Raw genomic sequence first — 27,975 nt, forward strand, 5'->3', positions numbered from 1 at the left:
CAGGGCTCTCCTGTCTGCCTGGTTAGGAACTTCCTATAACAGGATTTCTCAGTTTGAGGCTCGGGGCTTCTGATCCGGTAACAGGGCATCAGAGGTTTATACGTGTGCGCCTGGTGGAGCCTTTCAGTTTCCACGGGATTTCAGAGGCGGGTCTCTGCCCACTCGCCGCAAAGAGGCACAGTTCCGCGCACATCTCCCGCCGCCCCTCGGCATCCCTGACGGCTCCCGGAGCTCGCTGGCTCCAGAGGCTTCCGGGCGCCCCGCCCAGGGGACCGTCCCTTCCCAGCCCCTCGGGTCAGGCCCACCCGACTCGGGCCTCCCACTCTTGGGGCGCGTCCCCGCGGCCTGCAGAGGCGAGGCGGCGCGGCGACAGGCGGGGGGTGGGGGAGCCGGGGACGCCGCCGCACCCCCGAGCCCCCAGCCCCCGCCCGACGCGGCCATCTTCGGCGCGGGCGGGTGGGAGAGAGGGAGGCGCGGCCTCGGGCCTCGGGCCCGCCCCCGCCGCCGGGCCGCCCAGCCCCGCCCCGCCGAGCGCTCACCCCGCCGCGCGCCCACCCCTCCGCGCGCTCATCCCACCGCGCCGCGCCCGGGTCCCGACTTCCCCTCCCGCCCGGCCCCCAGAGCCCGCGCCCACCCCATCCCCCCACCCCGCCCCAGCCGCCGCTCGGCCCGCCGCGCCCGCAGAGGCCGCCATGCGGCCCGCGCGCTGCCTCGTGCTGGGCAGCCTCCTCGCCCTGGCCGGGCTGCTGGAAGGCCGGCTCGTGGGCGAGGAGGAAGCCGGCTTCGGCGAATGCGACCGGTTCTTCTACGCCGGGACCCCGCCTGCGGGGCTGGCGGCCGAGGCCCACGTGAAGGTCTGTCAGCGCTTCGAGGGCGCCGAGCGTTTCGCCACCCTGTACAGCCGCCGGGACCGCATCCCCGTGTACTCGGCGTTCCGCGCCGCGCGCCCCGCGGCCGCCGGCGCCCAGCCCCGCTGGCTGGTGGAGCCGCAGGTGAGCGAGCTGAGCCCGAGCCCGGGCGCGGGGCTGGCCCCCGGGGGCGGGGAAAGGCAGCCCCCGCGCCTTCGGGGCCAGGTCAGGAACCCCGGGTTTCCGAGCCACCCCGCCGCACCCCTGTCTAAGCCGCAGCCGGGGCTTGGCGATCCGCGAGCCTCCGCTTAAGCCGCGGGGGCCCCGCGGTCCCCAGTGGGAGGTGGTTCTCCCCTACATTTCGGGGTAGACGTCTGCGGTGTCTCATTCATTTCCTGACCGGTGAGGAGCGTGAGATGGACAGTTCAGATCAGCGGAAAGCCTAGGCTGGGAGCCCACAGGCCTTGGCGCAGGTCGTTGCCATAGTTCTTTGGGCCCCCCCGGGTAGGTGGGTGGGCGTTTTCGTGCCCATTTTACAGAAGGGGCGATCAAGGCCCAGGGAGTGAAGAGACTTGTGGAAGTCTGCCCAGCTGGTAAGTTGGGGCAGGTGTTTTGGCTTAGAGGTTCACTGCCCTTTCTACTTATGGAAAAGCTGCTCTTCTGCAGAGGCCACCTGAGCCTGAAAACCCCTTGTGCACAGGACATGGAGTAAATTCGACCTGAAGTTCTGTTGAGTTAGGACAATCAAGGTACATAGTTTTAGAAATGCCATGGGATAGTTAGAAATAGTAGGGAAACTGACTATCTCCAGCTAGTGGGAAGGGCAAACTAGTTTTACCCGACTCTTCATATCTGTATTATCAGACCACTTGGAAACCATGTTGTGAGTGTTCTGTACTGGCTGGCGAGGGTGACCAAACACTGCAGAAGGTCCCCAGAGGCCCTGCTGAACCTGCCTTAATGCATCCTGCCCCACCTCTGCGAAGCTGGCCTCCTCTCTGCAGACCCAGCCAGGCTCCCCTTGGGTGTGTTCTCCGCCTCTCACCTGCCTCCTCCCACCGTATCCCGTGCCTGTCCCAGCCGTCAAGACCACCTTGGCAGGGGGCAGAGCTATTCACTGAGCCCACCCACTCCTGATGGCCAAAGCTGGCTAAAACCATATGGGTGAACAGACTGTGGCTTTCAGGTGCTTCATTCCGAGCCCTGGGTTGTAATCCCTGTATGTCATCCAGGTATTTCTAGCTCTGGGAGCTTGGCCGGGACTCACGTCATCTTGCACCTCAGTCTTCTCTTCCTGTCCGCGTCCAATCCATAGCTGTCTCCTTGATGTCAGGACCTAGGAGATCAGGCATGTGTGAAAAAGCCTTTGTAAACTGTACACATGTAAGACATATATTAATCTACAATTAGTTTGTCCCCAGCCGCACCCCTCAAGCTCTCTGCGTATCCCGCAATTCATTATACATCACGATTGTGGGCCTGTCAAGAACAGATGACCTAGGCCTTTCTCCTTGAGGATCTTCTGGACGGCTCAAGGAGACAGAACATACGAGTGAGGAAGACACAGGAATGCGTGCTAGATTTCCATTGAATTCAGAGCACATTTAGTAATCACCTGCTGGGTGCCAGGCACATAGGGAACCAGGAGAAGAGAGGGTAGCTCTTGGACTCCAAGGCTTCCTGGTGTGCAGGTGAAGAAGGCTGCCCGGTGGAGAGGAGCAAAACAACTGATTAGAGCCAAGCAATGTGGGTTCGAGAATGTTTTTATTGATGAGCTGTAAACTTGGGCAGGCTATCCTGGAGCTAATAACAGGGTGGCCTTGAGGATTAAATGAGTTACTATATAAAATTCTCTGAGAGATGCCTGGCACATAAGTCCTACCTATTATTAGGACATAAGCAAAGCCTATACTTTCATAAAGGTAAACAAAGTCCTATTAGATTTGATCTCTCTTGGAGGTGAGAGGGGAAAGCCTTGGGGTCAGGGTGACATTTGTGTTGTGCCTGGAGGCGGAAGCAGAGAGTTCAGAAGAGAGACAGAGGAGGAGGACATTCCAAGCCTCCTGATGTTTTGGAGGGAACACCAAAAGTGAGAAATGCACATTCAGGGATTAGTGCATGGGGAGTGGTTGGAGCTCCTGAACTAGTAGAAGTATGTAGGTGACAGTCTGCTCAAGTGTTGCAAACAGAGGGGGATAACGGAAGGGAGAGGACAGGTATGAAGGAATAATCAAGGAAGGCTTCGTGAGGCAGAGCCATTGATGCAGTTACAGAAGGAGTCACAAAGGAGTAAGTTTTGGGGGTAGAACCAAGTTACAGAGGCACAGGAGACCCTGGGCCCCTGGGGGCAGGAAATGAGGAATGGCACTGGGGAGGTAAAAGAGGATGGGGAGGGAGGGGGGACATTGTTCCAAATGGCAGCTTGAGAGGGGAGATGAACAGTGGTTTAGAAAAGGACAGGAGGCCATTGAATTCCCAGCTGGGGAGGTCAGAATGGTGGCAGTGGCTGATGCTTTTCCCCCGCACGATGGGCTCATGTCCGCCTCCTTCCTACCCCAGACTCAGTCAGGAGCCAGAGGATATCAGGAAGGAGGGGTGGAAGGAGAGAGGGAGGAAAAGCTGCAAGATGAGATGCAGGCGGGTTCTGGAGCACACTGCAGCAAACCTGACACCCCCCCCCCCCGCCTCCCCTGCAGCCTGCATCCCAAGGCCTGCCTCCCAGCCAAGGTCCCCACTCAGGGCTAACTGTGGACTTCTTCAGAGCACTTTGTAATGCTGAGCTGCCTTGTGCCCACATCACCTTTTTTTGAAGTCAGCTTTACCAAGAGGCCCAGCAGACAGGGAAGGAAGAGGCGGGAGGCCAAAGGAGCTCAGTGCTTGCTTTGTGCGATGAGTCAGGCAGGGCTGTGCTGGCCCTGGGGGCTCCCTCAGCCCAGTTCAGCAGCTTTCACAGCTGTCCTGCAGTTTCCCTTGGGAAAAAACACCAAAATTGAAGATCACAGAAACTTAGTCACTCTTGAGCTTAAAACCTCTAGGTGTTGGCTGTCCAACACCTACCGGACCAAGTTTATCCTGCAGGATGCAGTTTAACAAGGCTCTCCACATCCTGGCTCCTGTCTCCAGCTCCAGCCTTGGTTCTCACTCCTCCACGCCCTCACATTTTATGTTCTAGCATTATCCCGCTGCCAGGCATGCCTCTCAGAAACTGTACTGTTTGTCACTTCTGCTTCTGTCCTCATGCTCAATCCTTTTGCCCCGAATCCCCTTTCTGTACTGCCCCGTCTTGCCCCTCACTTCTTCCCCTCCTCCATCCTTTAAGCCTGCCGAGGTACCATCTCTTCTAGAAAGAACTGCACACCTGATTTAGCTCCACGGCTCAGTACTCTGATAATTTCTTTCTTTTTTGTACTCCCCTCATTGTTTGTTTTTTTTAGATTTATTTATTTGTCAGAGAGAGAGAGGGAGAGAGAATATGAACAGGGGGAGTGGCAGGCAGAGGGAGAAGCAGGCTCCCCACTGAGCAGGGAGCCCAATGTGGGGCTCGATCCCAGGACCCCGGGATCATCACCAGAGCCAAAGGCAGACGCTCAACCGACTGAGCCCCCCCAGGCATCCCTGCCCACATTGTTTTATAATTACCTGCTTGTGTGTCAGTCTCCTCAATGTGACCCTGAGAGGTGAACGCTGCACCTCACTCATCATGCTTATGTCACTAGTTCCGGGGACACAGAGAGTCTCTCGACAAGGGTTGAATAAAATAATTTGCTGTTGAGCTAGGTCAGGCAGCAGCGGGTGCGATGCTCTGCTTGAGCTTTCCTGCTGGGACATATACTGCTTCAGAGGCTTGCCCCATAGCTGGCCAGCAGCCGCTCATACAATCATGTTCCATATGCAGAGCTGGAACCTTCTTCTAAGTCCACCCCATTAGTCCCAGCTCTGGCCTTTGGAATGACCCCAAATGATTTGGATCTCTTCTCTGGACAATAGCTCTTTGGTGTCAGACACAGGATCCCATGTCCACCCACACTGGAAGAATTTAAATGGAATCTTCTGAGGGACAGAAGGAGAACTCTGGAGGAAGCAGAGAAAACAGCAGGCTTTTGTAGGTTTTATGTGGAATGTGTGGTCACCTTTAAATTGAGAATGGGGGGTGCCTGGGTGGCTCAGTTGGTTAAATGTCTGCCTTTGGCTTAGGTCATGATCCCGGGGTCCTGGGATCAAGTCCTACATCAGGCTCCTTGCTCAGCGGGGAGCCTGCTTCTCCCGCTCCCCTTGCCCTCCCCCCTGCTCATGCTCTCTCTCTCTCTGTCAAATAGATAAATAAATAAAATCTTAATAAATAAGTAAATAAATAAATAGAGAATGGGGAAAAGGCAAAAAAGGTGAGAAAATGTTCCCCCATTAGCATGGTGGAGATGCTTTAGAAGGTTTCTAGTCAAGACTTCAGAGACCTGAGAACTGGGTTCTGGTTTAGTACAGGGACCCTCAAACCTTTTAGTCTCTCAATTCCTTTCCATTTAATGGAAGAATTTTTGAGTGAAGTCTAAGGGATGCGTTACCAAAGTGCATTGTCAGTTCATGCTGGAGGCCATCATAGAAGACTCTACCATTTTATAAAGATGAATGCTGAACGTATCTGGCTTCGCATTCAGCTTACACTTCTTTAATCTTACAAAAATACTCTGAGGTAGATGTCATTGTCTTCACTGTAGAGATGAGGAAATGGGCTCAGAGGGGTTAAGTGATGTGCCCAGGGTCACACAGCTTGGATTTGAACTCATGACTATTTGCTCTTAGTCCAGTGCTCTTTGAATATATCATGGAGATTCTTTGACTTCATAGGGAATCCACTGCATTAATGGCCATAGGTTTTTAATTCTCATCTTTTATATGGGGATCTTAATTTCTACTTCATTTCTCGTTCCAATAGTTAGTAGGGCAAGTGGGAGCACAAATTTGGCCACATAAATGTTGCTTAGGTGCCAGTGGCTCTGGAATGAAGGGTAGATTCTGGTTAACTACAAAAGCATTGTCCTAAAGCGCCCATGAGGCCATATTTCAAATCCTAGTCAATGCCTGTGAACAGTGATCACAAGTTAGAACCTTGATTAAGTTCTGGATCTTTAATTTCTATCAGTGGCTTCTCGCCTACACACACCCTGAAACTTTTAGACAGGCCTTTATTCTAACATCAGTCCCTTTGTCATTGTGTCAGAGAACAGATACATCGAAGACATCATACACCTAAATCCCTGTGCAGCAAACAGGACAATTCTGATACATACTTTCTAGTTAGGAGACTTGAATTCAGACCTCCTGCTCTGCTGCTTATAGGCTATGGTGACCTTAAATTCTTCCAGTCCTGTTTTTCTCATCTGTTCATTAGAGGCAACAACAGTATTTAATTTCATGTAGTGGTTGTGACAAATGACCAAAGTAACACACATAAACCTGTAGCATGGTACCTGGAATCTGGTAAGGTCTTAGGAAATATTAATGTGTCTACTTTACTAAGGTCTTACTCTAACAGGTATTAGTACTTTTTTTTTTTTTTTTTTTTTTTTTAGAGAGAGTGCGGGGGGTGGGGGCAGAGGGAGAGAGGAAATCCCAAGCAGGCTTCACGCACAGTGTAGAGCCTGACTTGGGACTCGATCTCATGACCCCAAGATTACGACCTGAGCTGAAATCAAGAGTTGGACGCTTAACTGACTGAGCCACCCAGGTGCCCTGGTGTTATTACATTAAACAAATATATATAAGTTGTACACCCACCATAGGCCTTGAACTCACAACCCTGAGATCAAGAGTCGCGTGCTCTGCTGACTGAGTCAGCCCCCCTTTTTTATTACCTTTAAAATTTTTTAAAAATTTTTTTAAGTAAGCTCTGTGCCCAATGTGGGGCCTGAACCCATGACCCCCGAGATCAAGAGTCACATAATATAATAGGTGTAAGACATACACAAATACACACAAATGGAATGTTGGATTAGACAGGTGACTCTTACAATTCTACAGCTCTCTTAAAATGTAAACCATCTGTGTATCTTCTCAAACACTAGGCATATATTTCATATCATACAACAGGTGCTTAGAAAGAGCTTTGGTGAGGGACTGAATGGATAGATGGATGAATGGATGGATTTAGGTGATTGAAAGAACAAAAATAAAATTGGTGCCAGAGATACCTCCACCCTCCTTGTCCTGAGTCACCAAGAGGTGTGTTGTCACAAAACAAATAGTGAGCTATGGCACTGAGTCTGGGTAAGTCTGGGAAGCGGCTGACTCAAAGGGATGATTCCAAAGTCAATCACTCACAATTTCTTCCTCACTGGGGTGCACATAGCAAAAACAGAAGTCACTTAGGCTCTCTTTCCTTGCATTTTTCTCCTCTTCTAGGTTTTTCTTCCTCTTTGAATTCAGTGTTTCTGTTTGATTTGTGGTCATTCTCAGGAGCAAGTTAAGGGACTTGCCCTACATTGGCAGAACATTTTAGGGCCCTTTCGTCCTGAAACAGTTCAGGGGTGACATCGCTGTACACCATTCTTTCAGTTCAGACTGAAGTTTGGACAGTCCAGGGAAGGAGATGTCATTTACTGATTCCCTCACTATGGACAAGGGTCTTCACAAATTAACCCATTCATATAACTAGATATTGTGATCCATGTTTTATAGTTTAAGAAACTGAGCTTCAGAGTGGTGAAGCCACTTACCCATGGTAACACAGCTGCTAGATGCAGAGCCTGGATTGGAAGTTATGGCTGCCCGATTCCCAAGCTCTTACTCTCCTTTCTACTCGAGTGTGAGGTCTTCTAGTGACAGTGTTCGTATTTTCTCTCCAGATTCCAAATTGACTGACTAGGGTTGTTAGTTTATTTTTATTTTACTGAATTCATCTAGTTCTTTGGATGATTTGTGGCTTTGCTTTGGAATGGGCCATTCTGAAAATCTCGGCTTCAGATTATTCTTAGCTCAGTTATGAGTTCATGGTGATTCAATGGAGCTTTCCCTGAATAAAGATTTTATTCTTTGGGTTTCAGATTTCTCTTCCTTTTAAACTGTCAGTGAAACTTTTAACAAGTAAGAATATGAGAAAATAAATCCTCCCATTCGCCAGTAGCTTTCGCTTCCTGTGATCTGGTCTTTCTCCTAGAATTACTGTTCATTCAAGAGTATGGTTCCCCTTCAATTGTATATCATGTCTCCAGAGTGGCCACGTAACCTATCGGCCCCATGGAACGTGGCATCTGTGGCAGCCATAATTTGTTGCCTGTTGATATATCTAGTTAGCCACTGAAAGGAAGGAGAAATAGAAAAGAAACTGACTCATGGCGTGAACCAAAAATAGAAGCACCATTAGTATTCCAGTCATGCTTCTATTGACCCAGTGCTGGACAGAGTGTGGCTCCATCCAAAGAGGTCAGGCTGAGGACATCCTATACTTTGAATCAAGATGAAAAATATGCGCACATTTCATTTTGCAGAGTAAACAGGTGGCTGAAATAGTGTTTGAAAATAAAAGTTAAATTACATGTTCCAGTCGACTTGTACCTTAATTTTAGGGATGATTGGTTTTGAGTTTTGATTGAGTTTCAGTTGGCAGGAACGCCTAATGCTTTAATAAGGCCCTGGGTCCTCTATCAATGAATTCCCCAAGTCAACAAATATTTACTGGAGCATCTGCTGTGTATCAGGCACTGTTCTAGGCCCTGGGAATGGAGCAGTGAATCAAACAGACAAAAATACCTTCTCTCGTGGAGCTTACTATCTAACAGAGGACACAGGTGATAAAATAAATAAAAAACATAACATGTTAAATAGTGAAAGTGCTAAGAAGAAAAGTAAAGCAAGGCAGGAGGATATGAGCTATCAGGGAAAAGGTGAAGTTTTCAAAGGGTTTTCAGGGAAAGTATCACTGTGGAGGTGACTTTGTGTACAAACCTGAAGGAAGGGACAAAGCCAGTCATGCAGGTATCTGGGGGAAGGATGTTCCAGGCAGGGAGAACAGTAAGTGCAAAGGCCCTGAGGCAGGAGTGTTCCTCATGTTTGAGGAAGAGGCCAATGTGGCACAAGAAGGATTAATGAGGAGAGAGGCAGAAGATGAGGTCAGAGAGATGGGGTGGGAGATAGCAGACCATGTAGGGCTTCTGGGCTGTTTGTAAGGGATTTGGCTTTTACTCCATGTGGGATGGGACGCCACTCTGCCGACTTTGGGGGGTGGGGTTTGACGTGTTCTGACTTACATTTTAATAGGATCACTTTGGCCGCTGCGTTGAGAACAGACCATGTGGGTTCAAAGGCAGAAGCAGAGAGGCCAGATGGGAGCTTTCAATATCTGGCAAGAGGCGGTGGAGGCTTGGACCACTGGGGGTGGCGGTCTAGTTCTGGGTATAATTTGAAGGGAGAGCCAAGAATGAGAGAACGGGAGGAGTGGCAGACAACCCCGGGGACTTTGGCCAGAACAACTGGAAGAATGGGGTTGCTGTGAATAAGACGAGGATCCCGGAGAAGGAGTGTTAGACGTGCTAAGTACGAGATGCCTCTCGGTGTTCTGCGGAGCTTCAGGTAGGGCTGAAGGATGGTGCTCACTCGTGCTTACTTACCACCCTGGGCGCTCTTCCAGGCCTGATTCACATGTGAGCTCATGTAATCCTCAGGGCAGCCATAGGAAATAGGGCTGTCATTATCCTCCTTGGACAGAGGAGGCTCCTGAGGCACAGAGAGGGTGGGTTACTCCTCCATGCTCACACAGCTAGGAAGCGTGGGACTGATATCAGAGAGCCCATGGAGTTGCCTCTCTTAGCAAACCCGTTAACGTACGGGGGAGTTCCTATTTCCCTCTCCTGAGTGAAGCTCCTCTTTGCAAAGCTCACAGATTCCTTTATCAGGACTTCATAGACCAGAGCATGTTCCCAGCCCCACGGCCGCGTACCGATGACCGTGGACGCTCACGGCCTCCAGGTGCACACTCGTGCTGAAACCACGGCAGGTTACTGGAGCCGTAAGCGCTGTGCTGGGCGGAGGGTGCTGTTGGCTCCCTTTTGCAGTCGTGCTCTGTTCCGATCCGTAGATCCATCGTGAGCACTGCCCATGGCCATTAGGCAGACAGACATTCTCCATAGGGTTGGTGGGGGGGGGGGGGGGGGGGATCATCTAAAAACTCTGTCTGGCAACAAGTATTGTCCCTTGCGTCTCAGTGAGTGTGGCCAGCATAAGGGAGGGCTCTTGCATCTGTGGGGGTGTGGAGCTGTTGCTGCTGGAAGTGGGCTGGGTGCCATGCATGAGCCTGAGGAGAGCCCAGCTCCTGACCAGGTGCCAGCTGCCCCGGGGCAGGGGGGGCGGTGCAAGCAAAGCACACCCTCCAGAGCCCCACCTCTGGAACAGAGAGGGAGGACCCACTCATCCATCCTTCAGCCTAGAGAGCTCAAGAGTCCCTCCAATGCCCCCAGCCTGGTTCCCCAGAGTAGGAAAGGCAGCTGAACCCAGCACATTCTGAAACTTCATACCCCGGTAATGTCATACACCCTGCTTTGGGACCAGGAGAGGACCTTCTCTCCAACTCAGCACACCCCACGTCCTTGAAAGGACAGAAATTCCTTTTTCCTTTATGACTGTTAGTAAACTGACATCCTCTCCCCAGTGCACATTCTTACCTTTGCCCTTACGTCCTAGGTAACCTGGCATTCACCCAGCTTGGTAAATGAGCCTTCCCGCTATGTCTGGGAGATGGTAGCATTGGTTTCAGGAAGTCCCCTTATCATCATTTTAATATTTATAACTGAGGGAAGAAGTTGACCCATATCACATCAGTGTTTTGAGTGAATTGACCAGGACACATGACTGAACAGGGCCACGTAAGGAAATGGCCACCGTTGATGTTTCTGAAAGACTGGTCATCCACTATAGTCTCAGGATGCACGGAAGCCTGGGGAAGGGAAAGGCGAGCTTACGAACCACCGTCAGTCTTCTGTCATTCTGGAGTATCTCTAGTGTAATCTGGAACCATGGTACCCAGGATGACAGATGCCTCCTTCATGGCCAAGGGCACTGTTCGGGATGGTTGATGAACTTGCTCTTGCACTTTCTTCATTGGACAGACCTCCCCCCTGTGATCCCGGCCATCTGCATGCAGAGGTCCAAGCTCCCTTCATCTTCCTCTAGGCCTCTGCAAACAGCTTCCTCCCTGGTTAATTCCTCCTACCCACATCTCTAAACTTACTCCCCTTGGAAGCCAGAGAAATCCTCTCAGATCATCAATCCCGTCGTGCCTCCAACAGCCTTCCTGGAAAGCCTCCAGGGCTCCCCATTTCTCTTCTTATAAAGATGAGTCCTTATCGTGATGTCCAGAGTCCTGCATGTGCATCTCCCACTCCCCACCCAGCCTTATCCTGGGGCCACACACATTGCGAGTCCTTTACCTCCAGCCACTTCGGCTCATTTCTATGAGGGTGGTGCCGCTGTTTTCCTAATTCCCATCAAAGGACCTATGTACCTGCTGTTTTGTTTTGCATATTGTCTTCCACGATATTCCAGAATAGGGCAACTGCCCAGAATACTCTCTAGTAGCACCAGACCTCACCTTTCTTTGCTAGTGTGTCACAGTTACACATGTATTTGTGTAACTGAGTGCCACCCAGTGAGACTTGAAGTTCCACGAGGGAAGGTGCAGGGCTCTCATTGCTCACTGTCTGAGCCTCAGTCTCTAACACAAGGACCAGCACACTTTTTCTGTATATGGCCAAATAGGAAGTATTTTAGGCTTTGTTGGCCATAAAGTCTCTGACACAACTATTCAACTGGGCTGTTTTCACACAAAAACAGCCCCAGAGAATAATACATAAATGAATGAACGTGAACGTGGCTGTGTTCCAAGGGAACTTTATTTATGAAAAGTGGTGGTCGGTCAGATTTAGTTTCACAGGCTGTAGCTTGCCAGCCCCTGGTCTTGCTTCAGGCCAGCATTTCATAAGTGATGAAGAAATGTTGCTCAGTGTGGAGCACTTAGCAAATATGGACTGAACAGCAACAGTGAAATTTGAAACGTGGGCAATCCTAGTCCTGTTGCAGCCCAGCAGTCCTAGATCTAGACCTGCAGACAATTTTCAACTAACCCTTTTAATGTATAGTAATGGCCATCATTTATAATACTAAGGGTTTTTAGAATTAGAAAAGTAATATATGCTTATGGTAAAAATATTTTTTGAGCATTTTAGAAGTCTATAAAGAAAAGGATCTCATTTCTCACAGACAGCTAACCTTTACAGTTTGTGTATGTGTATGTGCTAACATTCCAGAAATTTCTCTTTTTTTAAGATTTTATTTATTTATTTGACAGAGAGAGACCGTGAGAGCAGGAACACAAGCAGGGGGAGTGGGAGAAGCGGGCTTCCTGCCTAGCAGGGAGCCCGATGTGGGACTTGATCCCAGGACCCTGGGATCATGACCTGAGCCGAAGGCAGACGCTTAACGACTGAGCCACCCAGGTGCCCCAACATTCCAGAAATTTCTATTCACATAGAGACACATATAGGCTCTCAGACCCTTGATTCTAGTCAACAAGGTTCAACACTCTTTTGGATCCCCAAGCCACAGCTAACCATACCCATGGAGTGGGAAAGTGAAGGGGCTCTTGATGAGTGAATTTGCACATGAATAGAAATAATTTATTTGATTTAGAAATGGAAGGCCTGGGCACCTGGGTGGCTCAGTCGGTTAAGCGTCTGCCTTCGGCTCAGGTCATGATCCTGGAGCCCCATGTGTGGCTCTCTGCACAGCAGGGAGTATGCTTCTCCCTGTGCCCCTTGCTCTGCTCTTGCTCTCTCTCTCTCTCAAATCAATAAATAAAATCTTTAAAAAAAAAAAAAAAAAGAAAAGAAAAGACAGAATGCTTGGGGCCCTCACATGCAAAGTCTACTTCATCATATTTATTCAAGTCAGTGTCTAGATAACTCATGGGTGGCCTGAAATAATCTTACCTTCTTGCCCCTTCCTGTGTTCCTGGGCAGTGGTGATCCTTGTCCTCTTATGGGGGACTCACTGGCCTGCCCAATGTGAGGAAGCCAGTCAGTGGCAGAGCTGACCAGTCTCCTCATTTCTATTCTGGTTCTGTTCCTAAGCCCTGCTGCCATATAGTCTCACATTTAGAAGAACTTGAAGATTAGCGACATTCAGGGTGCCTGGGTGGCTCAGTCCGTTAAGTGTCTGCCTTCGGCTTGGGTCATGGTCCCAGGGTCTTGGGATCAAGCCCCACATTGAGCTCCTGCTCAGCGGGGAGCCTGCTTCTCCCTCTCCCTCTGCTTGCCGCTCCCTCTGCTTGTGCTCTCTCCCTCTCTCTGTCTCTCTCTGTCAAATAAATAAGTAAAATCTTAAAAAAAAACAAAAACAAAACGACATTCATAAAACCCAGGAGAAAAGTTTGAACAAATGGAAATGATTTTGCCTGAGGGCAGAATTTACTAGCCTCAAATCATATTTATTACACAACATTGAGAAGTACATGCTGTCTTTTTTGTGCTGAAGACACAGGGTAAGATTTAATAGTTCGAGGAGGGTTTAGGTTGGAAGCAAATAAGCCATTTCCCAACAGCGAGAGTTACTATGCTGTGGGAAAGGGTTTAGGGGCTGTCAGGTCCCCTTCTCTAATGATCTTCAAAATGAAGGATAAATTTGTCAGTTGGCTTCAGAGGAAGGCTATTTCTTATAGCTCTCAGTTTGTGTGGAGACAGGCTTTGAGCCTTTCCCAGTTTTCCGATGAGGGCGACTCCGTAATTGGGTTGACAGTGGTTATATTGCTCACGGACCAGGAGCGGTACTGTTTTTTTTGTTTTTTTTTTTTTGTTTTTGCTGCTGTCAGTACTGGGTCCCATTCTGTGCCTCCGTTCTTGCCACAGTCCAGCCCCTGAGTATTTCCTCCCATTTACGTACGTAATAAATGTGATCACAATCAACCAGAGGCCAGGGTGTATCATAAATTTGTTCTCTGTCGGTGAATTGGGGTTTAAGAGGTAGGTGTGGGATTATAGGGGTTTGCAGTGATTGAAACAAGTCCATCCTGTTCATTATCTGCTCATTTACTTATATTCCTGGTCAGTGGGTCTAGAGTTTCAGCATTGCAAAGAAGGAGGGGTGGAGGAGTTGACATCCAGTTGTTGATGGACACTGTGATCGGTGTTGCCATTCTCATCCACATCAAAACCGTTTATTGAGTTCTCAGCGCCAAGCCAAGAAATAGGAGTCTCAGACCTGGCCCTGGAACAAGACCCAGTCCCTTCCCGCAGGTGTCTTGTTACTTAAGGCAGGAAGGCAGATCGTGACCGTGACTGAATTCTCTCCTACTAGACTGTTAGGCCTGAGGGGGCAAGGACTGAGCGAGCACACAGAGTGGTTGAGAAGGTGGGTCTTGTAGAGGGACAAAATTGGGTTGAGTCCTAACTCTGTCATTTACCAGCTGTGTGACCTTGGAAATGTTACTGAATTTCGTGGAGCTCAGTTCCCTCTCTGTGACATGGAGCTAAGAAATTGTCCCTATTCCACAGGGGAGTAAGGAAGACGGTGTCACACTGTATGCAGAAGGTCCTCTGCATTGTAACATGAGCACTCAATACGTGTATATTAAGCATGTGGGACGAACAAGTGCCCTTGGCTTCCCCGACCATGCCTGCCTTGGAGACAACCAGGCTAAGGGTCCCCAGGCTCCTATGTTTGCCTCAGTATTATTGCTCAAATCGTTTCCTGGCCTGTGCTGAGGAAGTGAGAGGTCAGACTCTCCAGGTGGCCAAATGGGAGAAGACAGATGAGGCCAAGCAGATGCAAAACCAGTGCTTCGTCAGTGTTGTGCTCACCTTTGGCAAAAAGAAGGGTCCCAATGCCAACTCTAAAGTCCTGTGTAATCCTGGATTTCTGTAATAAAACTGTTGAGCTGGTTACAAACAAAAACCCATACTCCTGCTCCATTGCTACTTTTCTTTTTTCTTTTTTTCTTAAAGATTTTATTTATTTATTTGACAGAGAAAGACACAGTGAGAGAGGGAACACAAGCAGGGGAATGGGAGAGGGAGAAGCAGGCCTCCCGCAGAGCAGGGAGCCCGATGCGAGGCTCGATCCCAGGACCCTGGGATCATGACCTGAGCCGAAGGCAGTCGCTTAACCGACTGAGCCACCCAGGCGCCCCTCCATTGCTGCTTTTCTTATGACTGGCCTCAGCTTCTTCACAGAGTTCGGTGGCTTGTACACTGTCCTCCATGTTACTTTGCCCATTGATACATTCTTTGTTGGGGAACTCAGTAGAAGTTCCTTCTCTCTGCTCCATGGGGTGCCCCTCCGGTCTGTTCCCAGACTTCTGGAACCAAGAGAGCCTTGTCTCTTCATTTGCTCCTGAAATTTAATCCAGGTGTCTGGAAGGTTCCATGCCTATAAGGTTCCTGCCCCAACTCCCACAGGGGACTTGCTTCAGGCTAGTTGGCGCATGAATCACACGCTTACCCAAGCTTATTCAGGTGAAGGGCAGGGCTGTTGTAACAGATCACTGGTAGATTCACAGACATAGGAACCGAGGTACACACAGGCCTCCAAGGAACCAGAGCTGGGAAACTTCTAGAAGCCAAATGGTCTCACAGTCTTCAGGGTCTTTATCCTACCCTCCTGATCTTTTAAGGGTTTTCCTGCTTTCCCATGGGTCAACCTCGCTCCCAGCCCTAAACTGCACATGGCAGCCTTCACACTCTGATTGTTGGCAGTCTCTGAGTTTCTTGGATTGAAAACCCGGGAGAGAGCCATCTGACTGCTTGCTGGCCCGATGTGACTGGCAAGGAGGTGGGTAGGAGGGGATCGTGTGGTAAGAAGTGCTGCTCTTCCAGAGATAGTATCTGAAATAGTTAATTTAAAAATGGAAGTTAACTATAGCATACTGACCGACCAGGGCTGGTATGGCTGGGGGTGGTCTGGGAGAGTCCAGCCTGCGCAGCCATATTCGACTTCTCAAGGGACCTCCACTAGTCAGCAGAACCGGTTCTGTACCATCTCTGTGTGTAACTCAGGCCACGAAGGCCCCAGGGTGCAATTAATCTCCCAGGACTGGGTGAGTTGCGATCTCGGGAAAGCACTCACTGAAGGTTCTATCAACCAGGGTCCTGGCAGGAAACTGGATGGAACTCTCAAAGTAGCTTAACCAACAGAATTGAATGAAGAAATTATTTACAGAGAATTAAGGGAGTTGACAAGATATGGTAAAGCTGCTAGGGCCCAGCCATTTTTACAGGAAGCTGTCACCATCCCAAGCTGTGGGGTCAGGTGGGAGCCTGGTGGGAGCCATGATGGCAGAAAAACTCAGCCAGAGCTGGAAGCGCAGCAGCCGGCTGGAGGGAGAGCAAAAGAATAAATACTCCCGTCGCTGTCTCCCCCACCTCCCCCCTGGCTGAGCCAGAGGGCACGAGAGCTCAGATGATGTGGTCCCTAGAAGTCAGCCTCCTGGGGCACAGAGCAGGGCGGAGAAGAGTGGAGAATGGATCTGGGAGGCCAAAGGGGACCACCCAGCATGGGAGGCTGTGAGGCTGGGGCTGGGCCCGAGCACCCAGGTGGAAGGCAAGGAGCGGGGAGGAATGGTGGAGGTGCCGCCACCCCCACCCCTGAGGTCACAGGTGCAGAGGGAACCAGGGAAGCATTCACATGACATCCATGTAACTCACATGGTTGGGGACAGATTGGCCTATTTTGGTTGAATGTAAGGGAAGATTTGAATGAAGAGATTGGAGGAGTTTTGTGTGTTGGGGGGGGACTTACAAATATGCCTGTTTGTCATTTACCCAGGAAATATAGGATTCTATCAAAGATGTTAGACTAGTGAGATACGCTCAAAAGAGTATACATAGCAAAAATGGACTTCTCATTCCATATATGAATAAGGCAGGAAATCCACGTTTACACATGTTTATGATCAGAATACTCACTGGTCCGATAGGAGGCAGACTTAAATGGCCCTATAATCCTCTGTTCTCTCCCTTGGTGTTATCATTGGAGCTCTTGCAGTTTGTGGATAATGCTCTCACAAATCACAAGTATCATGTGAATCACTTAAGCCCGGCGGGGGCACTACCCAAAGGTGATTTAAACATTTGTTTTTAGGTGTGGGGTTCATGGAGCCCCCCCACCCCGCATCAGCCTCACCTGGGATGGTGGGAAAAATGCACTTCTGAGCCCCACTCCACACCTACGGAATATAGCTCTGGGGTGATGCACAAGAATCTGCATTTTTAACAAGGACCAAGGTGCTTCTAATATAAACTGAATTTTGAAAACTAATTTAAGGGGACATCACTAATTTCTGGTAGTGGCCATCTGGGCAGGAGTTAATTCCACCAGAGACTGATGAGATAAAAGAGAATCTGATAAAGATCTAGCCTAGTGGGTTCTCAATTTAGAGTCATCAGGAGAACTTTAAAAACATCCTGATTCCTAGCCCTCTCCCGACCCCTGAATTCCTATTTCATTGGTCCGGGGTGAGGCTTGGACATATTTTATTTAAAGCACCCAGGTGATTCTGACCTGCAGCCGGACCTGAGCACCGCTAATCTGGTCTGAACCCAGAAGGTGGAAAAAATTAGAAATGGAAATGTCTCAGCTTAACAGACTTTTCGGAATTCTGTACCACACAGTCACATGCTAAGAATAATTGCTCTGGAAAAGAAAGCAGAGTAGAGAGTGGAAAACAGGCTTCAGTGAGTAACGGGGAAGGAAACCAAGAAGAGCAGGGATGATGTAACCTGAGAAGGTACTGCACTTCTGGAAAGGTCTTAAAGGAGTCGGCATACTTCTGTAGGCTCCCAGAAGGAGTTTGAAACTTGGCGCTTTGTAGGAGAAGGAGCAGCCAGAGGAGTCCCGTGGGGAGTTTGTCCCCGAGGCCACCGAGGCCACCGAGGCCACCGGCTGGCCTCCCCTCAGGCCTCCCCTCCCAGCAGGTATTGCTGTTCAGGGTTTGTGCATTTTTTTAATCCCTCCCTTTTATTGACTTTTTTTTTTTTTTAATTTCCAAGACAAAGAAAAGTCTGAGATGGAATTGGAACAGCCTCGTATTCTTTCTTCTGCTCCGTCATCCTCTGACTTAGGAGAGAACCCTTCACCGGGTTGCCTTCGCACCTCTGGGGTCGGGGGACCCATGCTGGGCACCTACAGGGCGCACAGCGGCCGGAGGTGGAAATGCCTGCTGTGCCCCGCCACAGGAAGGTGTGTGAGTGGCCCTGGGGGCCCAGAGGAAGGGTGATTCACGGGGAGGAAGGCCAAGAGGACCAGGAAGCCCGCCTGAGTGCTGAAGGGCTGGTCAGGAAGTGGAAAGCCCTGCATTTCTCCTTCAAAAAAAAAGAAAGAAAAGAAAAGAAAAAGAATTAAAATTAAAAAAAAAAATCCTGCTAAGTCTTCTAAAGCTGTTTCTATTCCCAAGAGGATAAAGAATATTTTGGATGCCAAACAGGGAGGTTTTTTTTTTCTCTCTCTCTTCAGTGGGTGGGTCGGAACTCTGTTTCTTCCTTTCCCCGAGAGCTGCAAGGCCTTATGGGTTATTCCTCCTCAAATACCCTTCATCTGCTCTCGTGGTCCCACCAGCCTCCTGCTCCTTTTCTGAAAGGCAGCACTTTCCTCAAGCTGGGTATTTTCCGTGGTGAGTGCATTCTCTCAGGATTCACCCAAGGCCTCAGGTCTAGTTTATTCTCCCGTGTGCGACTGTGGAGAGGGCCTGTTTGCGTTAGCCAGCTCCAGGTCTGATAAGATCATCTGATGTTCCAACTGTTCCCTGTAGGAGGGGCCCTCTGACTGTTCCATGATGGGTAGTGGGATGATAGCATCTTTTCAGTGTCTGTGTGTAAGTGTGTGTGTGTGTGTGTGTGTGTGTGTGTGTCTGTCATAATTCAGGGCAGAAACAATTGGAACACCAACGGGTCAGCCCATTCGATGACTTAGCTCTTGTTGAAAATAAAACAACTCCCCAAACGAAATAGCCTCTTTGTCCCCAGTTAGGTAGGAGCCCACTAGGTCTCTCCTGATGATAGGATCGTATCTGAAGCAGCCCCGCAAGTGCCTATCTAGCCCCAGCTTCAGATTCTCCCGGGGGAGGAAACTCCACTCTTCCCAAATCACTGCAAAGTTTTATAACTGTTTTGATGATCCTCCTAGATGACCCCTGGTCCACGTCCCCTGAGCCTGTCCTGCTCCTCACCCGCACACACTCAGTCTCTTCATGAGCAGTGCCCGTAGCTGTCACCTACCACCGTTGGCCCCTGCCCACCTGGCCTCTGATGCCAAGGCCCCCCTGCCCCTTTCATCCTGTTTCTGAACCTGTTCTTGGAGTATGGGTCGTGGCTGTGGGTAAAATAAGTACAAAAATGACAATCCTGGCCTAAGCAGAGCTGGCCTGTCCCATTAATCCTGGCTGGCCTCTACGGAGCCTCCCTTTCTTTCCAGCATCTTTCCTTGCCTCTCTCCTGAATTCCCCGGCACATTGACCTCCAGAGCTTGCAGACTTCCCTAGGCTCTGCCTCCGTGTCCCCAGTGATGGCAGAGGACTCACCAATCCCAGCTCCCCACGGACCCTTTCCTCTTCCCCTGTGTTCTCAGCAGAGGTTCTCTCATCCCGGCTGACTCCTCTCCACGTGCTCCCAGTAGCATTCCCTTTGCTGTCCCACCCCGCTGTGCTGTCAGTGCTCGTGATCACCAGCATACTAATCAGCCACCACCTACCTAGAACCTACCATATGCAGCATCTTCATCGTGTTTTAGGCAGGCGAAAGTATGAGGCGATCCCGGTGTCTGTGGAACTTGCAGTCTGTAAAAATATAAGAAGCAAATGCACAGGAGCCCGATCTCCACATGCAGACACCTCCATCCCCCCACCCCGATATCTCTTTCTGCTGGATCCATTGTGTGTGCTCTTTAAAACTAATCCTGGTGACTAGTTATGAGCGTCTCCCACCTTCCCCTCCTCCTCACCTGGCATCCCACCCCTCTGCAAAGCCTCTGTGCAGCTGTGTGTTCTGGAACATTCTGTGCCTGTGCACACTCTCAGGGCACACACATACTCTCCCTCTGCTGCCACTTTCTTGCCCCGTGGCGCATTCCCCCAACTGGTCTTGGAGGTCTTGGCTGGGACCCTCTGGTCTTCTGACCCTGTGGGGTCATCTGTCTCGTCAAAATCCTTGTGCAGTCTTAATACCGGGAAGGAGGTTTAGGGGTCTCCCCTGTACCTGCCAGGCCTCTGAACTGCTACAGAGAAGGTGCTTGTGAACTACCAGAGGAGTTGAGAAGAGATCGAGAGGAAGGAGGAAAGAAGGGGGCAGAGTACTGCTGCCGAGTGCTGAAGCTTCGTGTTCGAGTTCTGCAGACCATTGTCACTGTCGACAAATAGCTCCTCCTCCCCACTCAGTGACAAACTCCGCTGTGGCAAATCTGCGCTGGCTGCCTCAGGTCCCTAAGGTTTGCATGGACTTCGCAGCCCAGAAACGCTCAGGGACTGGGCCGGGGCTCAGTGGCACTATGCCCCTGAGATGCCTTCGAGCCCCAAAAAAGTCCTTGCACGCACAGAGACTCAGCAGCTCCACCCTCCCGATGCCCCTGGCCCTGGGCCATGTGTGGGGGCTGGAAGACCATCTTTGCTGATTCCTGGGAGCCCTGCTTCTCGGCGAAGGGCCTGCTCATCTCCTGCCTTTACCTAAAGACTTCAACAAGCCGTCTGTGTCTGCAGTCCACTCTTGCCCATATCCAGTCACTTTCACCATCAGCCTTCCTTCCCGAACCCTCAGTGGAAATCGCCTTTTGAAGTGTCACTAAGGATTCTCAAATCATCGAAGGCTTTGGTCATTGTCTCCATCCTTCCCTTTCTTCTCTGCGGCGGGTGCCACGCTGTTGATCTTCTCTAGCCAAAGCTTTCTCCTCCCCTGACTTCTGATGTGACCCCAGGTGCCTGATTCTCCTGCGGCTCTGTGTCGCCCAGGTGTCTCTAGTCCTCCACCTGTCCTCCAGCATGGCCACCCTGGGGCTCTCGTGCTCCCTTCCTCACCCAGAGGCGCGGGGCTGGGGCTTTGGAGTCTGAGAAGCTGGCTATAAACCTTGGCCCTGCCATATTACGTATTGGGTGACCTTGTATCCATTGCTTATGTGAGTTTTCACTTTCCTGTGCGTCAAATGAAGATAATCCCTCGCCCAGAGGGTTATGTGAAGAGTAAATGCAGCAGGGCAGTGCTTTCTGAATTGTAGTCCTTTGCAAACCTGCTTTACAATTTTTGCCATATCTGAGGTGATGGGGATCCTATTAGGATTTAAAAAGATGCTTTATGTAGAGCATTTTCCGTGGTGCCTGGTGCATAGTGAGCACTCACTGGTAGTGATAATTATCCCATGATGAGTTATCTGTATATCAGATCATTTATACTCTGCTTCCTGCTGTCCTTTCCAATTCAGCTTTTCACTTTTCCTTACTTCGAATCCTGTTTTCGGGGGCGCCTGGATGGCTCAGTCGGTTGAGTATCCGACTCTTGACTTCAGCTCAGGTTGTGATCTCAGGGTCGTGAGATCGAGCCCCATTTCCGGCTCCGTGCTCAGCAGGGAGTCTGCTGGAGATTCTCTCTTTCTCCCTGCCCTGTCCCCTCTCAAATAAATAAATAAGTCTTAAAAAGAGAGAGAGAAAGAATCCCCTTTTCACAGGCTGCTGGTCTCTGCCCCCATGCCTTGGTGTAGAAGTCTTGTTAAGCCTTACTGACCTTTCTGTGTCTCTACATTTATCGAAGTCTTGCACATCCTTCTAATCCCACCTCAGCTTCTGTCTTCTCCAAGAAGTGAGACATCATCCATGACTGCATTCATGGTGCCCTTCCTTCCTTTGAAATTCGTGTGCTCTTTTTCTTTGTATCACTTATTCAGCATTTAGGGTAACCTGCATGACACTGTTATCTTTCTCTTGGCTTCCTATTTAACTTTGTATCTGTGTCTTGTTTTCCCAAATAGATGGTTCATTTCTTCTTGTGAAGGCCTATTTTGAGGCACATAAAGCAGTGATTAAGGACACCAGCCATGGGGCTGGACTTGCCATGTTTGTGTGGTGATGCCACCCCTCACTGTGACCTAGAAGAGGCTGCTTAATCTTGATGTGCCTCAGTGTCTTCATTTATCAAAAAAGGTGATAATACCATAGTACCTAGTTTTTGGGTAAGCTTGAATGAGTGAAGACTTAGCATAGCCACTTACTGATTTAATACATGTGAAGTTCTCAGAAGAGTGCCCGGCATATGGTGCTCAAGAAATGTTGATGGGGGTGGTGGTTGTTACCAATGCGAATGCTTCCTTCTACAGTACTGGTCACACGTAATATATGCTCAATAAATATTGTTGAATGGATGATTATTTCCCCTACAGTCCTCCTTTGCAATTTTCTTCTTTTTTTTTTTAAGATTTTATTTATTTGAGAGAGAAAGAGAGCACGGGTGGGGTGAGGGGCAGAGGGAGAAGCAGACTCCCCGCCGAGCAAGGAGCCCTTTGTGGGGCTCCATCTGGGGACTCCGGGATCATGACCTGAGCCGAAGGCAGACGCTTAACCCACTGAGCCACCCAGGCGCTGTCCTTTGCAATTTTCTATCAGTCTCTTTTTCTTACATGCATGTTGGCAGGAAAACTGAAAGTCTGCTTTCATTTAATTCCAAAACAAAAAGAAACCCCATGGGTTTAAATAGCTTTTACTGTCCGATATAGAGACCAACTCACTGAGAGAAACCATTTTTTTTCTTGGTACTGAATTCGAAAAGGAATTTATTATAAGATTATTTATGGGGCAGGATGCTGGTGGAGGGAGAGAGTTCATTTTTCTAAAACCTACTTAGCATGTTGTGATTAGGAAAAAAATTTTCCATTAAACACAGGAACTGTATCAAATGACATGGGCTGCCCAGGGGGACCAGGTCAGGAGGGAGGGAGAGTACACAGAGAGGGCTTTGTACCTGTCCCTCCGTCCAGACGTTCCGCTGGGAAACCAAAGAGTAAGATTAGTGGTGCTCGCAGAAGGGCAGGTGTAACCCAGAAATGTAATCTGAAATTACGTCTTACGTCACAGGCATATTTTTGTCTTCAGGGTGTGGCATTGTCAGTAATTTACTATGATGGCAATAACCAGATCATTAAACTGTCTGCAGAGAGCATGGAAAAATACATCTGCCCTTTACGTGACCATGTTTCAAAGAATATATTAGACTTTCTAAATCAAATACTCTTACTATTTTTAGTCCAGTTTCCCATAGGTGAGTTTGGTATTTTAGTTACATACACGGTGACATTCCTTCAGAAAGTGAAGGCTACCAAGACCCACAGGGCTGTTCTGTAGAGTTAAGTAAGGGTGGTGGTGACAGGGAGCTGTTATTCTGATTTTATTTAGCTATTCAGATGGTTCTTTAATGCATGACATTAAAATACTCGTCAGCCTGGGAGCAGAAGAAAGTTTTGTCATAGGTTAAAAGACTGGTTTTAAGACAGGAAGCAGGAATCATAATGGGCATGTCTGTCAGTGGAGGTCAGTGAGCAGGCTATTATAAGACCCTGGGATTTAATGTCTTATAAATGATATGGTAGAGTGACTTCATAATGGAATACCCAGTTTGTGTGTATGTGTGTGTTTGAGGGGGGTTTGTTAGCACAGAGGAGGGGCGGAGTACACAGGGAGTAGAATAGGAAACAGCCTATTTGGCACCTGCTTCCAAACACCAGGGTCCTGGGATATTAGAATGATGTGTGTGTGCACCAGAGAACCAAGCCCTTCCACACCCGGGAGCTGGGAGGGTTCATGCCCTAGGGACTTCTCTAGAGCCTTGGCTTCGAGTGCAAGTGATTGCAGTGCACCCTCTCTCCAGTGAACAGGATGCATCTCAGTACTTGCTCTCTTCTTTCAGATCGACGACCCCACCAGCCCCCTCGAGGAGGTGATTGATGAAGCTGATGCCATCACTTCTGTGAGTGGCCTGGGAAGCAAGCAAGCCCTGAGTACAGATTACCTGGACTCTGATTACCAAAGAGGACAGCTGTACCCGTTCTCCCTTAGCAAGGATTTCGAAGTGGCCACGTTCGCTCTCACAAACGCAGCTCCGATGGCCCCGTCCTTCCAGGAGCGGTGGTACCTGAATCTCAACAGCCTGATGGAGCGGGCCCTGACCCCGCAGTGTGGCAGCGGGGCAGACCTGTATATCATCACAGGCGCTGTGCCCTCAGACCACAGACTGAAGGACAGAGTGACCATCCCTGCGTTTGTCTGGCTGGCAGCCTGCTGCGCTGCGCCCGGGGGCGGCTGGGCCATGGGCTTTGTCCAGCACGCCCAGGACGGTGACGTCATAGAGGACGTGATGGTGAGAGAGCTCGAGAAGCTGCTTCCGTTCAACCCCCAGCTCTTCCGGGACAACTGTGGCGAAACCGAACAGGACACGGAGAGAATGAAAAAAATCCTGGAAGTGGTTAACCAAGTCCAGGATGAAGAGCGAACGGTACAGGCGAAAGAGGGCACTCGTCCCCTCTCCAGCACCAAGGACCAGGGGTCAGCTCTGCTACCTCCAGAGCCATCTGAGGAGAGGAGGAGCTTTTTGGGCAGGTTGAGGAGCTTCCTCGCCACCCCCGTCATCAGGCTTTTCCAGTTACTTTATTACGCTGCCGTAGGCATCCTGAAGAACGTTATATATGTCCTGTGGTTTGTTACCAAGCAGGTGTTTAACGGCCTAGAAAGTTGCCTTTACCGCTTGGGTTCAGCCACCATCTCATACTTCTTGGCCATTGGGGAAGAGTTGGCGAGCATTCCCTGGAAGGTACTCAAAGTCATGGTCAGAATCATCAGGGCCATTCTCCGGATCCTTTGTTGTCTGCTGAAGGCCATTTGCCGCGTTCTGGGCATTCCGGTCCGAGTCCTCGTGGACTTGGCCACTTTCCCCATGCACACCATAAGCGCGGTTCCGATTGTGTGCAAGGACATTGCAGTGGGCCTTGGTGGCACCATCTCTCTGCTCTTTGATGCTGCTTTTGGCACTATGGGTAGCCTGTTTCAGGTTATTTTTAGTATCTGCAAGAGGATTGGCTACAGGGTTACTTTTGACAATTCGGGGGAGTTATAGAACTCAAAAAAAACTAGGAGGGTCCAGTTACAGTGAATTTGATTTTTTTTTTTTTTTTTAAATAGAGAAAGCTGGAATATTTTGTCTTTACAATGGGTTTCTGTTCACTGTCAATTACCATTATATCTTGGCCTTTGGTAGGGGTATTTGCATGTTTTTGCAAAAGAAGATGGTATAATTTAGACTTGAGCAAAGAGGGATGTTGAGAGTGGGATTATGTGTAGGTCATCTGTGGGATATGGGCAAACTTCCAAACCATTAGAATCTTTCTTCACTTTGCTACTAGATGGACTGCCTGAGATACGCTGGTGTTCATTTGTGATAACTAGGAATTACAGAGAAGGGAAGAATTAGGAAGAAGACAACCTTAATCCAAAGAGTTTCAGAGAGAATGGGAAAGGAATCTTGTTTCTGTTATGAGATGTAAGGCAAGACCTATATAAATGCTGTTGGTCGATTCATTTTCATTTGTTTCTCTTTCTCTCCAACTCATCTGACCTTGGTGAGGTGCAGACATGCTTCCCTGTTGAAATAACTTTCTTAGGGATAAAGAATTTGCTAATATCCCTGAGCTTTCCATGGCTTCCAAGGACCTGTAAGGTTGCTTGGGTTTTTTGTTTTTTGTCTTTTTTCCTCCCAAGATGAATTTTGCTGCATTTTTCTTTTAGGTAATGATAAGCATTTTGTTTTAAATGTGGCATAACAAAGTTTGAATGCAAGGGCAAATTGTTTGCCCTTTGAACAGTGTAGCACAGTCCTCTCAGGTATAAAGAAGAGATTGCAAGGGTCAGAGCCCTGCTCTGAGTAGGTGTTATAGGTCTGAGAACATCCTTAGCTAAGCTTGGATTAACTTGATGTATATTAAATCCCTGGCTGGCAAGAATGAACTCAAAGACTGACATTTAGCTAATATGAAAATTTGTATCCTCCAACATTCTAGATCAGTCTTTGTTATTCTTCAGACAAGTACCCATTACAGTAAAATCTTTGACCTCTGTCCTTAAATGATTGTTTTGGTATGAATGTATACAGAAGAGCCACAAAAGAAAAAAAACTATTCTAGCAATCTCAGAAAAAAAATCGATATCCATATATGTTTATATAGGCATAAACTTGATTAAGAATCACCATGTTTTAGGAAATTACTTTTATAGTGCGTTTGAGGTTAGAAAGCATAACTCTCCCATTAATGCAAGTTTGATTTGAGAGCTAACCCCCATTTTTCTGATCAATTTATTTTAAATCTTGCCCTGAAAGAGAAAGCAGTATCTTCCAAACTTTGTTCCACCTTCCACAGCTGAGATGGAATCATCTGGATTTTTCTGAGTGTCCTCAAGAGTTGCCGTGAGGTAGAAATGGGCCACGTGTAAAATACTGTCCTTGGGGGGGGTAGAGTACCATTCATCTGAAAGTTAGTTGTAAACACCTGGGATCCAGAACGGCAACAAGGAGAGAATAATGGAGAGAAATAATACTTCCAGTGGGTTGGTAGACAAGAAATGTGAGTGTAGTGAGTTCCATGTTGCAGAAAAATAATTGAATTGCACCCAAAGTAGAAGGTCAATTGGTGAGACAATATTGGGGATTATGAACACCAGACTGGTCCATGGTAGGGGATATGCACTAGATTTATCCAAGAAGCCTAAGCTGTCTTTTAGCCATGCTTCTGTTTGTGAGTGAGACCCTGTAGTGGGCCTTCCCTTCATCTCAGCAGCGTGGAGGTTCACGGAAGGGTGAGGGTTCGCCTTGGTACTGAGGGGTCAAGAGTCCTGTTGGATGAAAGGAAGAGAATCTTCGAAGCAACCAGAGAGATGGTCTGGCCAAACCCCCAACTGATGAAGAAACTGAGGCACAGGGAGGCACCAGTCTTGCCTTTAGTTTCTTTGCTGGCTCATGGCAAATCAGGAGCCAAGGTCTTTTGCACATGTCCCATCACACCTGGGATGTCAGATAATGTGGTGTGTGCGTTACTACTCAGCTGCCTCCTTGGGTTTTCTCCATCGTCCATCAAACAGAGTCTAGGCCCTGACTCCTCAATTGGATGGATTGAGCCCAAGTGATGAAACCATTAGCCATCCGTGCACAGCGTCATGCTTCCTGCCCCCCACAGAATCTTTGTTCCCTCACAGTATGTATTTTCATGCTGATAGGCCCAGAGAGGGCATCCACGGCAGCTTGAACCCCTTGGCACCATGCAAGGAATAGGGCATCCAAACTGCTTCTTGAGAGCCACTTGGAAATGCCTTCTTTTTCACTTCGAGTTGTTTAGTGTTTTATTTATTTATTCTTGTGTGGCCTTTTGTGAAATCTGGGAAGGGGTAATAAAGCAAGATAGATCCTTAAGGCGAGGTGGCTGAGCCCATCCGCTCTGGACCAATAGGGTTAGTTGAGCCTGATTTACTGGAACTGGCTCCAGCAGGTGGCTGGACTGCTCCCCCCCCCCCCCATAAGCTACTTTCACTTTGAGGTGACAATTTGGACTGATGAACACTGTCTGTAGCTTGAAGATTTTTCTGTGGCTCTGTTATGTTCTCAGGCCCTGGGGAGGTCAACTGTTCATTATTATGGAGCTAATTTCTAGTCTGTGGATGAGCCATGCCTTTGGACACTCCTCTTTTCCATTGTGCCTTTTGAATGTTGGCTTCTCACTCACCATCAGCACTTCCACCTAAACGCAGACTAGGGAGTTGGGAGAAAGACCTAGAATGAAGCACTCGTCATTCATCTGTATTTGAACATCGAGGTTGCAGAGATCAGCAATATGTGGATCCCGTCCTGGAGGAGTTCAGAAATCTAGTGGGGCGAACACACGGTGCAGTTGAAAGCTGAAACACAGCATGGTGAGCGCTGCAAGAACAATCCTAGCAGTGCGCTCCCTGGAGCACAGGAAGAAAGCCTGCAAAACCATGGAAATGAGGGAAGCCTTTACAGAGGGTGTGACGGAAGTCAACTTGACATTTTCAGGCTATGTACAATGCTGTGCACCTTGCAATGCTCAATAAAGTAATCGTTGACAA

General features: G+C 49.0%; 1 protein-coding gene across 1 annotated transcript; it reads left to right on the forward strand.

Moving 5' to 3' along the window:
- Nucleotides 1-639: 639 nt before the first annotated feature.
- On the forward strand, nt 640-27,975 carry ENDOD1 (endonuclease domain containing 1). The gene is made up of 2 exons (XM_021679069.2): nt 640-992; nt 23,756-27,975. Exons 1-2 carry the CDS (start codon nt 693-695, stop codon nt 24,956-24,958), a joined length of 1,503 nt encoding a protein of 500 aa, XP_021534744.2. The 5' UTR covers nt 640-692; the 3' UTR covers nt 24,959-27,975.

The sequence above is a fragment of the Neomonachus schauinslandi genome, chromosome 11 (assembly GCF_002201575.2).
Source record: "Neomonachus schauinslandi chromosome 11, ASM220157v2, whole genome shotgun sequence".
Classification (NCBI taxonomy): Eukaryota; Metazoa; Chordata; class Mammalia; order Carnivora; family Phocidae; genus Neomonachus; species Neomonachus schauinslandi.